General features: G+C 41.0%; 1 protein-coding gene across 8 annotated transcripts in view; it reads right to left on the reverse strand.

The window, feature by feature from the left end:
- Window positions 1-15,519, reverse strand: part of hspg2 (heparan sulfate proteoglycan 2) — an 88,340-nt gene that overhangs the window by 19,186 nt on the left and 53,635 nt on the right. For all 8 annotated transcript variants that reach the window (XM_054608474.1, XM_054608468.1, XM_054608473.1 and 5 more), the window contains exons 33-48: window positions 15,128-15,319; window positions 11,379-11,471; window positions 11,195-11,287; window positions 10,727-10,957; window positions 10,503-10,616; window positions 10,265-10,392; window positions 9,653-9,739; window positions 9,412-9,470; window positions 8,322-8,486; window positions 8,009-8,119; window positions 7,398-7,498; window positions 6,438-6,618; window positions 4,038-4,097; window positions 1,919-2,041; window positions 1,626-1,778; window positions 615-775 (exon numbers count right to left, since the gene is read on the reverse strand). In XM_054608474.1, the coding sequence (XP_054464449.1) occupies window positions 615-775; window positions 1,626-1,778; window positions 1,919-2,041; window positions 4,038-4,097; window positions 6,438-6,618; window positions 7,398-7,498; window positions 8,009-8,119; window positions 8,322-8,486; window positions 9,412-9,470; window positions 9,653-9,739; window positions 10,265-10,392; window positions 10,503-10,616; window positions 10,727-10,957; window positions 11,195-11,287; window positions 11,379-11,471; window positions 15,128-15,319 (2,052 nt within the window). The remainder of the gene's footprint in view (window positions 1-614; window positions 776-1,625; window positions 1,779-1,918; window positions 2,042-4,037; window positions 4,098-6,437; window positions 6,619-7,397; window positions 7,499-8,008; window positions 8,120-8,321; window positions 8,487-9,411; window positions 9,471-9,652; window positions 9,740-10,264; window positions 10,393-10,502; window positions 10,617-10,726; window positions 10,958-11,194; window positions 11,288-11,378; window positions 11,472-15,127; window positions 15,320-15,519) is intronic.

The raw sequence follows: 15,519 nt of genomic DNA on the forward strand, positions 1-15,519 counted from the left end.
AAACAAAAAAAAGACTACGAGACACCTTTGTTAATAAAACATAAAAACATGTACTGCATGCAAATACACTAACGAGTTAACCAGCTGGTTGATTTGAATGTTTTTGGCATCAGCTCTAAAGGGACTTAGTGAGCAGCTGTAGTAAATGACTAGGGCTACAAGGTGTGAATCAAGGACAAGTTTGATCATGCACTAGCACTCGACAATGTGTGAAGACGAGGTCAGTAGAGGACAATGTGTTTTTGAAGTACGAGACAGGACAGACAGTGGACAGATGGACAGACCTGCAGCTCCTCAATACGTCTCTGTAACACATCGAGACTGTTGCTTTTAAACTGATGGAAACCATGAGAGGGAATGGCCTGAGTAAACGTAACAACAGGGTGGGATCAAAACAAAAAAAGGGGAGGAGACAAACAGAGGGAAAAAATAAGGGTAAATGGTCAAAATGCAGAAAAACAGTCATTAAAACTGACACAGTATGATGAAATACCATCGGCACGGGACACACCTCGATGTGCAATATAGAGATACAGCACAGCAGAATGTAAATACAGTAATCAATCCGTGTTAAGGTTATTATCAAGGCAGTGAGACAGGAGGTGGTGTTTCACCTGTGGAGGGATTTGTCCTCCGTTCTTCAGCCAGGTGAGCTTCGGGGTGGGTACTCCTGTTGCTCGGCAGTACAACCTCATGTTGTCTCCTTCATGAGCTTCGATGTTTTGGGGACTGACTTGGACTTGGGGCTGGGTGCCTAGGCCACTTGGGTTAGACTCTGAGCAAAAAATGAATAATGATCAATCAAAAACGTAAAAATATACCAACCACAGCCATCCCGGCTTACTAATCTATTACTATTGAAATAAACATTTACTTAATGCTTTTCTTATGTTATAAAATCATCAACAATTGTATCTGTGACATGCTTAAACATTGAATTACAGTAGCACAAAAAGAAAAGAATCATGAAATAAATAAACTGGCTCAGCAACCTTAGCCACCAATAACAGCTGGTCATACCAGACCAAGTAAGACCAGCAAAACCCCTGAGTGTTTTGACTTGAACAAGCTTTGTGTTATTGTTTATGATTTTAATTTATGAGAGGAAGATTAAGTTATTTATTTTTGTAGTTGCTTTAAAGCTAGAGAATGATGAGCGAAAAAGACATTTAATCTGTTTTAAAAAAATGACGTGAGATGCTTCTGTTGTTTCAAGCTGTCAAAAAAATTCTTGAACCACTGAAAATGCACTGAAAATAGATAGAACAATCTCACTGTACTGGGATTATTTTCTCTTGGCTTTTAGAAACATTTTAACTGCTTTGTTTTCAACTTGTATGTTGGGTCCAAACACACACACTTGTTTGCGGAACTCAAGGGGACATTGCTTTAACTTACAAGAACTCTCTGGAGACTTAACCCAGCCTAGCTGACCTCAACCATAACTAATACATACCAAACCCCAGGCCTTATCTAATCCCAAACAAGTCTTAATAATCATTTTCATTGTAGGGACTTGGTATTTTGTCCCTTAAAAAGGGTGGAGAGTCCCCACATTGTAAGGGTATAAACAGATCAGTGTTCCCACAACATGTAATACACGTTCACACAAACACAAAGCATACTTTGGACAAAGAGGGAAACCCGTGCTGTGTGCTCCCCGTGAGTGTTCAGGGCCTTGCAGGTGTACTCTCCCTCATCAGCTTGGTCCACTGCTGTGAAGGTCAGTACGCCACCTCGTACAACAGCTCTGGGACTCATTCTGTTCCCTGGACCTCCTGTAATAATCACAGTTACACTCTGTCACTGATGGCTGCAGGGTGAAGATCTGTGACTTTGTACTGGACTCAAATGACTTTAAATGTAGCTCAACAAGGCCTGCACCAAACACTACTAACGGAGAACTAACTGGTCATACCGATCCATTCAATGGCAGCGGTTGGGTTTCCGGTCACTGTGCAGCGAAACTCTGCCCGCTGGCCCTGCTGGACATTGAGCACTGAGGGAGTGACGGTGGCCACAGGCTGGGCTCCCTCTGAAGCTACAGAAAAAAGAAACACCCGTCAAACACAGCGCAGACTGGAAGGTGAAACTTCCCAGGGGCACGTGGAGGAAAAAAAGCGTGATAATGTAGGCATGTGAGAATATGAAACCTCGTCAGGAGCCTACAACGACTGCTTGGGCAGTCCATTAAGCTGTGGGAATGCTTTTTAATGATAATGACTTGATCAAACTGAGAGAGTGATGGCCTCTGCCAGAGCCCCCACCCTCACCCTTGGCAGTCTAGACCCTCAGAGCAGACCAAACAGATGAGAAGTGGCAGGCAGGCGTTGGCATGGCCTCAGGGCATACTGCTGTCTGTGCCGGTTTTGGCTGCTAGGCTTCGTATTCAATCCTGAATGATCCCAGGGTGACGGAGCAAAAGAAAGGCCTCTTTCAGTAGGGAGGGTGGAGTAGGCGGCTATCTAAGCAGGCTGAAAACCTCTGGGACTGTTCTAACTTTGGCCCAGCGTTGACTCTCTAGCCTTAGTGTCCTCTGTGGGACTCGGGACAGACATGAGGGCTAATGACAAAGCTAAGATGCTGATATTTAGAATATTAAACATGTTCACTAGTTGGTTTAGCACGTTAGCGTGCTAACCTTTGCTAACTAGCACTAAACGCAAAGTACAGCGGAGGCTGTTTGCTGGTATTTGGTCATAAAACAAAGTATTGGACAAAGTCAAATCTTGACCAGATGATGGCGCTAAATAAAAAAGGTCAAAGATCACCAAAGATATTATTACAAAAAAATCTGAAGGGTATGACATGAATGCCTTTACCAAATTTCATGGTATTCCCTGTAAAAGTTGTCGAGAAATTTCCCTAAAAAAACACAAATATGGGGCTAGAGGAAATGTCATTTGATCCCCAAAATTATTTTTATTCAGCTTCAGGGGACCATGAATGTCTGAGGAAAAGATACCCTGAGATACTGCTAGAAAACATATTTTCTTATACTTAAGATTAATTAAATCTTTAATCCTTAATTATATACTCAATATAGTTTGACTTAAGTCTATAGATATCACATTAACAGTGTTATTTTTAAGTCCACTTCCATCTGTATGACGCACGGAAACCAGGCCTCACACTGGAATAAAGTCTGCTACCCACATTCAGCTATGATGAAATGAGGTTGTGATAGGATGTATTAAGCACAGTATGATGTTTGAAGCCCAAATGACAGCTATTTCCAGGTATAGCACGTTTCCTGAGGAGGAAAAGGAAAGAGCAAAGTTCGAAGAGAAGGAAGAATAAGGGACATCTCTTGTGTCTGAATGTGGAGACGTTGCATCTAGCTTGTGATAATGTAATAACAGACTAAATAAATTGGCAAGACGGGCTCAAATGTCCGTTTTCATGGTTTAAACCTGCTGATCTAATGGAGCAAGTTGCTGAATAAGTGATTTCTTAATTTACTATTGAAATTCATGAAATAATATGATTTATTATGTTTCTTATTATCAGATCTCTTAAGTAGTGTTATGGGTTTGTCATTTACACTACCAGTTTTGAAATGCATTTGAAAAATCTATTTTAGGTCTATAGTGTACAACAATGATTGACTCAACATTCATGAAGAGTTTCCCTTAGAATGCACATTCACTTTTTCCTGCAGTGATGGACCCCAATGAATCCAAAGAGCCAGGTAGGAGCCAGTAATGCTCATGTACAATCCAAGCTTTGATTATTTTTACATGACAGGAACACGTCAACTTATGTAACAAAAATATATATTCTAATATATTGAAAACATTTATCCATTTTTAGCTCTGAATTCAGCTAAAGCAGATTGTTAAAGAATATAAGACAGCACAGATGCTCTGGCGAGTTTCTGCAGATGCTGCTTAGTGGATTGTACATGGGCGCTACTAGGCCACCAGTATATCCATGCTGAGGAAGATGAGTTGAGTGCATGCATGACGCAGAGAGGGAGAGGCCGGTCCCTTCCAGGGAGCCCCGGCAGAAAGGAAACCATGCCCATGCGGACTTACGCTTTCCGTGTCCTTCAAACATTTCATAGGCTGTGTAAAACATCTGAGTCTGTGAGGCCTCTGGAGTTGTGGGAGGAAGGGAGGGTGGGACAGGTTAACTGATAGGTCAGGTTTCTGGGTTAAAAGCAATTTACCTTCCCCAGAGACACTTATCTCTCTCCAAACGTGGGCCGCTGTAGTTTTGTCTGATTGAAATCCCCCAAAAACATCACACACAATGAAAACATGCAAAAAAAAAAAAGACCTTGAATTAAACTGGCACCAACTAGACATCAAGAACTAAATGTATTTTTACCAGATTTTTTTGATCATGATGGTTGGTGCCAGTTTAATTCATTCAATTTTCACACTTACCTGATTTATTGAGAAAACTACGATCACCGTAACTTGAAGTATGTTGGTTAGAATGTCCATTTTCTTAAAACAGTTCATGCTTTTCACACACTTTACACCAACCAAAAACAAAAACACTTCAAAATCAAGATACACAAACACACACAAATGCTCAAAAAATCATGAATATAGGAAACTTTGCAGCAACACAAGGAGAGGTGGAGTTGTGCAGTGGAGAGCCACACATGAGACATGCAGGTTAGTAGCAAAAAGCTTTTAAACACATAAAACAAGTTCCATTTCAGCTGTTAAAAAGTCGACATACAGCTTGTGGATATCCTGACTTGATCAAGGTAATATAAGTGATACACATCCATGAATTAGCAAATCACTTTGATCAATTGTCATTATTTTAATCAATTTGCTCTTTTTCACAAAATATTTTCACAGTTAAGATAAATACATTACAATGTGACATGTGTGCATTACATCAGAAAGGTATTGTTTAAAAAGAAATGTAAGAAATGAGTAAAATCTTTACAGAAGCACCTTTGGGTATATTTCCAATCATATAGCCTTTGAGTCATGAATGACCAAATAAAGCTAATACAGTCATTGTAAAGTCATGAAGATCAAATGATAAAAAAAGATAATAAATGTGACCTGTGATTGAATTGTAAGATGTTCTAAGAGATACATAAAAACTATGTTCTTATTAAAATACTTGAAATTGCCTAAATGTAAACACAAATCATGCAAGGTAATTGCATTCACATAGCCTATTCCCTTGAAAAAAATTACTGAAAATAAAATAAATTCTAACATTTCGGATATATTTGATTTCATTGAAACATTTCAGGATAACATATTTCAGTCATTAAAAAAAGGAAATGTGCCAGCAACATTGAGAGGATGTAAATAAAAATATCATAATATACAATTGGAGATGATTATTGACAAAATAATGATTAAAAAAATCCTTTTTCTTTATGCATTTCAAGTCAGATTAGAAATATTTTACCAACTATATCTGACAAGTAACAATGGATACAAACAGGACCCACTTATGCCGAAACTTAAGGAATAAAGGAGAGATATTACAGCACGTTTAGAAAGTGAATTCAACGACCAACTGCATGGCTAATAGCACCGTTTTGTTTATTTAGCCGACAGTTATTTTCAGGAAGGAATACTGTATGGGGTAGAACGATACAAAGAAATCAGGGGTGGTGGGGTTCTTCCTACTTCTTATCTCTTCCAGATATACTGAAGTCCTGTTTGAATGTCAGTCGCAGAGCCACTACGCACCAATCGTGGCATCCACATTCCTCCTCATCATTGTACACTACAGCTCCGGCAGGGAGTGGCCCCAGGAGCCCAAAGTTAAAGACACCAGAATCCAGCACCCTGCTAGTGAAACCTCTAACAGCAGAAGCCAGCAACTGTACCAGTGACCAAGACGCAACCAAACCACCACCAATTAATTCAACCCATGTGAAAAAAAATATGGAGAGGAAAGAAAAAAATAATCTGCAGTAGCCTCAGTAGAGTTTTGGAGGAAAGCATGACCCACAAATCACTGATCCGAAAGAGTGTTCATTACACTTTAGTTCAGTGGATGTGCCATTATGAGCCCATTAGTTAAATCTGAAACTGCATACTTGACCCCAAACACTATCTGGAAAATGTGTACACTACTGTTTTAGTTTTAACCAAACCCACAAGCTGTATACCTTTATATCCAGTGATCAGAGACATACAAAACAGCAGGTTAAAAAAAGGCAGTAAAAAGAGCTTGATTGGCAGGATGATAATAAGACACAGCGTTTATGTTTGTATCTGAGAGCAGAAGGCAAAAGCATTGGGAGTTAGAACTGCAAGCTTATTATGCTGTTAACCCAGAGCTGAGTGTTTATAGTGCATGATGAGAGATGCGGTAAAACAGAGAAGCATGCACCAAACGCAAGCTGGAAGGGGGAGTTGAGGGTGAGGGAAACTACTGGAGCCAGAGCTGGTAGGGTAGCTGGGGTTGATGGGTAATGGAATGCGGTGCCGAGGATCACGAACCTGGCACGTAGAGGATGGCATTGCCCTCGTCCATGGCGAACATGTTGGAGCCTGTGCAAACGTAAATGCCCGCATCCTCGGGCTGGACATTCTGAATTGTCAGGATGCCGTTGAAGTCCATGGCCCGGTTGGGCAGCTTCCCATTACCCTTCCGTGTCCACACCAGGGTGTAGGCTGGTGACTGTGAAGGGGTGAACAGATAATGCAATCTCAAACATGGGAGAAAATGCTCTTTTTAGAACGGACCAACTTTAAAAAAAGACTGTTGTATGTGCTTACAGCATTGTGACAACATGTGCTTTCTATCACATACAAACATCAGATAAGTGCACCACATTTCTCGATTTTTAAAATAGTGTAAAATATAGTTCAATAGTATATAGCTCAAACATTTTATATTAAAACATTAAAATAACAGTTTGACTTTTTTTTTTTGGCTTAGAAGATCAATAAAGTACTTCTCTCATGTCTGTATTCTAAACATGAAGCTAGAGCCAGCAGACCATTAGCTTATTTTAGCTTAGCATAAAGACAGAAACAGGGGGAAACAGCTTGACTTATATTGCTACCAGCCTCCACAAAGCTCCTATTTAACGCTTTATATCTTGTTTGTTTAATTTCCACAAAAATGGAAGTGTAAAAACAACAACTTGTGATTTTACAGGGCATATTGTGGAGTCTTTTCATCACCATGAAGAAGCCAGGCAACCAGCAGTGAGTTTCAATTAGAGGTGCTGATAGGGGGAGATTTTAACCTTTGAGAAAGAGCCAGGCAAGCTGTTTACAGTCTTTATGATAAGTTTAGCTAAGCTACGCACCTGCTAGATCCAGCTTCACATTTAACAGACGGATAAGAGTGGAAGTAATCAATCTTCTCATCCAACTATCGGCAAGAAAGTGAATACGAGTATTTCCCAAAATGTCAAACTATTCTGTTCTATGATCATCCTCCAGGGTTACCTTGCTCTTTGCAGTGCAGATGAAATTGATGGTAGATCCGACCCTGACAGTCTGAGCTTTGGGCTCCTCGACTGTAACCTCAATGGCTTTGGATGGGACACCTGGTGAAAGTCAGAGAGACAATTAGTTTATACTGAATGGTTATAAATACAAAGTGAAAAAAATCTAAAATTCTAATGACTGGCAGTTTTGATGTTAGCAGTAAAACATCTTTGCACTTTTTGTTATTTCTGCTGCCTTTTCTTTATCAACTGCAGCATTTCTGCCAAAATGTAAAAATGAAGCTCCTAATCAAACCCAGTCTGCTCAATATTGGATGTCATTTTTCTTGTATCACAAGAAACAATTTCAAATTCAATAGAAAAGCTAAATCCAAAAAACGTATTTGTCAGCTCTATTACGCACATCTTATACCAGCACCTTAAACACTTTAAATATCCAGAATGCACCACACTACAGTCAACTAAACTAAAGAATGAGGTCTTTCATAATCCGTGCATAAGCAAACCCATGTGTTGAACCACGGATGGTATCTATTAAGTGTGCTGCACTAAGCAGCATGAGTGAAAATATTGCTAATATTGCTAATATTGTAGTGAGACCATACACACTTGTGACAACAATTTCAGCTCGGCTTTTGTTGCTGCTGCGCTGGTCTCTGCAGGTACAGATGTAGACACCGGCATCACTCAGCTGCACGTTGGGGAAGTACAGCTCTGCTCCTGCACACACAGATGATCAACAGGTGTTGTATTTAAACATACATTTGTTGTCCTATAAGTCTATTTATTATATGCAATATATGTATTAAGATTAAAACCAAGAGAAAGAGTGCGTAAATCATACTTCAATTACATCCACAGGATACGATAATTTATCCATCCCACACATGTTGTGGCCATGTTGTTGATTTGTGGTCCGTACCTTGTCTGCGTCTGTCAGCACTGCTGGAGATTGATCGTCCATCCTCTCTGGACCAGTAGAAATAGTGTGGAGGAGAGCCGGACACCTGACATCGGAGAGTGACAGAGCCACCCTGGGATGACTGGACCCTCTCTGGGTAAACCTTCACCACCAGTGAGGCTGCAGCTGCAAAGTGCAAACGTCATAACAAACTAATCAGGAGTACTTTCTAACACATCGGACAAATTACATCAGTGTGGTATTTGACAAAGCGAGCTTGGGCAGTAAGAAGGACTTTTAATGTCTAACTCACAAAGAAAAGCTTTATGCAAACAATCTCATGATAACTTCCTTAAAGCTCACTAATTGTGAAAGTATATCTTTGTACATTCTAAACAACAACTGTAAAGTTGTGGTTTTACAGGGGTTATGTGCTAAACTATTTATTGGCAGGGCCAAAGCTTTGATTTGCTTCTTGTAATCTTAATTAAACTTTATTGTTATTAAGATGTGAGCGATGTTTGTTTGTAGAGTTTACTGCATTGGATAATGCTCTCTGTTAATACCTGTAATAAGCCTGTCTTTATTTTACAGGACCGTGAGTGTCATTCGATGTTCAAACTTAATTAGTCGTACAAGGAGACATCAGGTAACTGCAACTGTGTGAAGTTACCATAACGAAAAGTTCCACTAATTACTGCTAAATCCCCTTATGTCTTTTTTGTTTTCATTGTGCTATGGTTAATATTTCAAGTACAAATATTTTATTTTCACTTGGGAACATGAGCACAATTTTAAATATTTTTTCCAACATGGTTTTGTGAGACTGTTGTGGCTAGATCTGTGACTCTATGGGGAGGTCCAGGGGCCCCTAGAGGGGTTAAATGCATCAATCTGGTGCACTTTGAGAGCACAATTAAGAGCTCTATGAAAAACACTGTGCTCTGGGATGGATACAATCTCATCTATAACACATTGGTTGTATAAATATCAATTAAACGACACGGCAAAAAAGGTTCACCCACAAAGCACGGTGAACGAGACGGCATTGGGAACAGGGTGCTCCGTCACTTCCTAGTCATATTTCTACTTAAGTGAAATGTAGCCTTACCATCATATGGACGACACTTTTGTCTCTCCTGAGGGTTGCCAACGTATCCGGGAGCACAACTGATGATAGAAAAAAAGAGACATAAAAACCACATTTGTCTTCAGTCAACAACAATGATTTAGAAGTTTTGATACAAATACCCAACATGGAAAACTGCAGTTTTTCCTATTGAGACAGTAAGTGCAATTTATAGAAACAAACTACATAAAATGATTTCAGTACAATGTGTAGGAAATCTTACCGTTCACAGTACTGGCCGGTGTACCCAGGCTGACAGGCAGTACACTGGTAGCCTCCATTTCCAAGACTCTCACAGGTGGGGGAGAACCTGTAACATGAGATACACAAAGGGACAAGAAGATGAACTATTGAGCAGAAACAAGGTTCAATATCAACTTTTTATTTCAGTGTCACATTGATCTGTTGCTGTGAATTGACTGGAACAAATATTTCTAAGAAAATTTAGGAATTTCCATAGTACAACTATGAATCATTTGAAGCATGGAAGTATAGCAAAGGAGCCGAAGAATGACACTTGATAACAAAAAAACCCAACAAATTTTACTGAAGAATGTCTTCACTATTTCTCCAATATTCTGTATACTGCTGGGCAACTAAATCCTGATTTGATAAAATTAAGTAAATGGGGATAAAACAATCTAATGATTTCAGTAGGAAAGTGAATATATAATATTTCTTGTTAGTTGGCATGAAATAGGTTAATAATGGAAGTGGAACTCCAGAATTTATAATACAGTAGAATTTGCTGTATAAACAAGAGAAAGTGAGCCGCACACAGAGTCTTGAGCTATTAATGGAGGTGGAATGTCTTGGTATATGTGTCAGTACTCACTGGTTGTCGGGGTCGTTGTGAGGGCAGGCGCAGGGCTGGCAGTCCTCTGGAGTGCCAACAGTCGGGTCACCGAAGAAGCCAGAAGCGCACTGCTCACAGAGCTCACCCTGAGTGTTATGCAGGCAGCTCTGGAAGAAGAAATGTACCCATGTTTATAGATCTGCCCATCTCGTAAGGGTGCTCATATCTAACCACAACATGACAAAAATCAGCCATACACTAATTAAGTGCTTCCTACCGTGCAGATGCCAGTTTCAGGGTGGCAGGAGTCAGAGTGGCCATTGCATTCACAGAGCTCACAATGGCCCAGATATAAACCTCCTCCAGTGCGAGTATACCCAGGTGCACAGTCCTTAGAGAAACATGATGTGATTAAGATAATCATATAACAGTAAGCATTTTAATGAAGCAAAATTAGCCTGTATTTGTTCCAGTGAAGTCAACCATTCAGAATTTTTTTACCTGGCAAGACAATCCCTGGTATCCAGGTGGGCAGCGGCACTGCTCCACCTCCAGGGCCTGAGCCAGGCCGCTGTAGTTGGGCACTGCAACCTCCATGCTGACATCAAAGATACTGGAGGACCGCATCTCGGTGGAGTAGGACGCTCGAATCAGGATGTCATCCAGATCAGCCAAAACCATCATCAGGTGCTCTCGCGTGGCTGGCATGCCGTCAGGACGACGCCAGTTTTCCTGTGAAACAAAACGTAAGCCGTGACTTTTCTCATGCAATAAGAGCACATTTATCGTTTAATTTGATGTTTTTTAATCAGATAAAAACCCTTTATTTTTGATAAATAATAATGCGATAAATCCTTTTGCTTGTCCTTCTTTAGGAAGACGCCAGAAGTATTGGATCACATCAACCAGACACTTGCTGATACGCTTTCTGTTCACCATGTATAAAAGTATTGTTTTGGGGCCACTCACCTCTTTGAAGACAATCTCAAACTGTTGAGTCTCTCTGCTGCCCTGCTGCCTCCTCGTCCACGGCTGACTAGCTACCAAGGTGATGTCGTTACCCTACAGGAACAACACTGACAGGTCAGTAAAAGCTACAAATGCTTGTAACCACGGGAGATAAGAGTGAACCAGCATGACGGCATGTACTCACAATAATCTGGACATCGCCATCATCAAGTAGTGTTCCTCTTGGGCCAGCCACATAGGAGATGGAGTATTTTATCTTGCCGCCATAAGACCCCACCTAAGACATGGTTAGCAAGGGAAAGGCTTTAGATCTTTTGCCGGGTCAAACAATGCTGCAATTGCCTTGATGAAACAGAAACATCAATTGTAGCAAAAATGAATGCCAGGTGGCTTCTTAGAGCAACACAGATGTTACAGTTACGTCAAATCCGGTGTCCTAGAGGGTTGGGAAGGCACAATGATGTTTAGACATGAGAAAGTTGTTGTAACAGTTAACATGTTTAATTTACTCGTCATGGGGAATACTACTCAGCCTATAAAAACATTGTAAATGTCGGCCATGTCTCTGGAAGGGAGCTTTCTTAATTCCTAAAAATATAACCCAGATGGCTCAACCCATTCTGGAGACTAATAGTCAGGATATCCTGGCCCAACTTAATGAAAGAGCAATACTAAATCAAAGACGCAGAAGACAATTATGTGACTTCTGGTATTTGTGATTTGAATCCGTCATGAAATATATGTTAAATCTAAGAAAGCCAAGGAAGTGAAACCCAAGAGTAGTAAAGGATATTTCAAGTTTCTATTTCTAATGTATGTAACAGATGGAGTGTGCGTGGATTATGAACAACCTTACACTTGTCATGGTAACGTGGCACACGCCTCTGTTGGGCCCTGATCAGACAGAGAGCGTCTAAGCAGCCTGTGTCAGCTTTCTGTAATTGTGTGCAATGAGAGGGAAGTGTATTGCCTGCTGAACGCGCCCTGAATGCCACGAGTTAAAAACAGTTCAACCCAGAAAAGCGCCCGATGTCATTAGCATTTTTCCCTCATTGTGGTAACTCTGGATTCTGCAAAACGTGCTTTCTGATCAGGGCCTCACTGTACTACAGTGGTGGAAGGTAGACTGAAGACATGTGAGGGACTGGATAGAAGGGAGTATGACGACAGGGGCTGAAGGGCATTGGGAAGGCTGGAGGATGCTACGGCTGCTGTATTTTTCTGTGACCTCTAAGGGTCGACCAATGGTCAGGATGAGACGTCCTCCTAAAGATCTCACAGTTACCTTATCCCCTGTGAACTGCGCTGGGAGCTGCCAGTAGAGCAGATCATCCTGTTGCAAGCTGAAACCTTTGTAGACCAGAGCGTACTGAGAGGCAGAGGAGGAAGGAAAGGCATAACAGAATAAGGCACAGATGGAGAGAGTCAGCAAGACTCAAACAATGAGCAGGCAGAGAAGTAGTACAAGCAGGCAAGCATGCCGAAGAGTAAAGGACGATAAGAATCTTGGGACAAATGTGTGACATTCAGCTTAACTCTAAAGTACATGTTCTTTAGTACGCTTCCTATTAAAGGCTCCACTGACAGTTTGATAACAGCATAGGAGTCACACTGTGCCTTGACTGACGACTAAAACACCTGTAGACAATTTCAAAAGTGGACCTGTGCAGCAGTAGGAGGCTGCTTTAACGCAGACAACACTATAATGACAGAGCATTGTAAAACCAATGTTCCTCTCAAATGGACAATTACGGTGACAGCACTGAGAGAGAGAGCTATTTGCTTTACAATGGAGAATACCACCTAGTCAAGTACTGGAACTGTGTAAATGATCCATTCTTTGGCAACTACAAACTAAATATGTTCTGCGTTACTCGAGTAGATCATAGCTGTGAGGTGCTGTTATGAGTATCTGAACTAAACATTAACTGCCCCTGGACAATTGGTTGTTAATTAACTTTTAAAGCGCAACTATCATTAAAACATTACAGAGGCGAGACATGAATTCCGCCACATGCAGCTGTCTACCTTGCTGCCGTCCCCAGAAGCACGAGCAGAAGTCTTGCTCAATGAATTCTTGCTCTGTTCGATCCGCAGAGACCCCAAAGAGAAATACCAGAAGTCAAGAATATTAGCAGAAAAACAAAAAGACTCCTAAACCTCTTGCAATCTCTGACACAGTGTACCTGCAGATGGGGAGAGCGGCCTGGGGAGTAGGACTGGGGTCTGGTTGGTCTAACTGAAGAGGATATACCAGACGGAGAAGGAGGGGGGCTCAGGTTACGCAAAGACCATCGAGAGGAAGAGGAGGAGGAAGATGGGATCCGAGAGGAAGAAGAAGAAGATGAAGAGGAGGAGGAGGAGGAGGAAGAGGCTGAGGATTTAGAGGAGGAGGGAAAGAATCGAGAAGAACCAGCTTGTCCATTGGAGAAGTTAGAGAAGAGCGCCCAGACCTCATCATCCAGCCGTCTGACTTCACCCTGGGGAGGTGAAGAGGCGTACCGGAGATACAGAAGATATGTAACCACGGTAATAGTCAACACGACGGACACAGGATTTTGAATTAAGCTCTTTCACCATGTACACTGATGCAGATCACTGTAAGAAAGTGAACATGCTGATGAAACACACGAATAACCAACTTCTCACACAGTAGTAACTTTCCTGAGACTTTTCGTACCAACTCAGACCTCTTTGTGTTTCACACACATGCAAATTCACACGTAGAGTCTGACAACATGCTACTGCTCAGTGATCCTTCATCAAACCAAAAGTGATTCATGCTGCTACATCTATGTCCGGAGGGGGTTTATTTTTCATGGATGGCCACAAACTCTCAGCGTGTTAGCTTATAATGACAGAAACACTGTGCATCAGTTATTCCCATTAGACATGTGAGTGTGAGTGTCTTCATTATAACAATCTACGGTGCAGTTCATACCAAATACCTGGCTAGCTCTTTTGGCTCTGTGGATGTCTTTACGTTCAGAGGCCATTAGGTTCCAAATGGAAGCATCCTTCCTTAGCTGCTCCTCTAGTGAGTACGAGTCACTCTATTGATGTGGATAAAGCAAGCTCTTTGATCACTTTCCTTATCACTGAGCTGATGGTATTTGGGAGTGTTATTCGAGCAAAGTTGAACGGTATGAAGTTATTTAATGGACCATTAATGATCAATCTGTTTACATGGCTCGTGTGAGGTGGAGCAGAACACAATTTCTGAGTGCAATATGCACTGCGTTGTGAGTGGTTAAATCAAAGAGACACTTAGTGGCCAACTTCATCTGCAAACTGCATACGTTGCCGTAAAACACAATGCTTCTAATACAATTTAATAAGCACAAGACTTATTAAAACCACAAAATAAGTATGAACCACATAAAAAGCACAATGTATGGTATTCAGTAGTTCACACAATGCCATATCAATTAAAATGCCATTATTTTTAAACATGCCAAACATCACAGAACTACTTCAGTCACATCATGACAGCAACTGACTGACATTACTGTACCTGCTCTGCTCGTTTTGTGCGAGCAAAATAAGAATTTTTCTAAAGAGAGAGCCGGGGCAAACACAAAGAAAAGGAGAGCTATGTTATGTAAGTGGACACTGGGGCCATTCAAACTGTGCACATTTTTTTACCCTGTGAGAATACAGAGTTGAGAAGATGAAACAAAATGTAGCAACAGAGGCAAAGAAGTTGCACGGAGACTGAAAAAGCAATCTGCTTGAAAAGAAGTTAGCTTGAAAAGAAAGATTGGCTGTTTTAAGTAAGCTAAGCAGAAAAATAGCTACAGCTATAGAAAAAGAACGGTCTACAAGTTTCTGACAAGTGCAGCTCAGCCCCTTATATACAGCATTAAGGGGTTCATCGTCTTGTTTGGGTTACTTCCATTGATTAAGCTGCTGTATGTGCTCTTTGATACTGACCTTGTCCCCCTGGTAGACCCCTGGAAGCTGCCAGTAATGAGGCTCCTGTCCCAGGTAATCAAAGTTGGTGTAGGACAGCTGAGTGCCTTCAGTGGATACCTCCACAGTGAAACCAGTGGAGATACGGTTGGTGCGTTGGCGGTTCACCAGAGCGAATCCCTGGAAGTTTCCTGGAGAAAAGACTGAGGACACCTGCAAGAGCACATACGTACAGTTAGATGCAGTTACAATAAATATAAATTAAATAATAAGTGCTAAAATTACTGCAGCAACTTTGATTGTGATTGGACATTTGGCTTACTTTAATGACAGCGTGAACATTGTAAGAAAATAGGCAAAGCCAATGACTGACTAATCAGCTGCTGTTGACTAAATGTAAAAAAAAAAAAAAC

This window comes from Anoplopoma fimbria, chromosome 12, assembly GCF_027596085.1.
Source record: "Anoplopoma fimbria isolate UVic2021 breed Golden Eagle Sablefish chromosome 12, Afim_UVic_2022, whole genome shotgun sequence".
NCBI lineage: Eukaryota > Metazoa > Chordata > Actinopteri > Perciformes > Anoplopomatidae > Anoplopoma > Anoplopoma fimbria.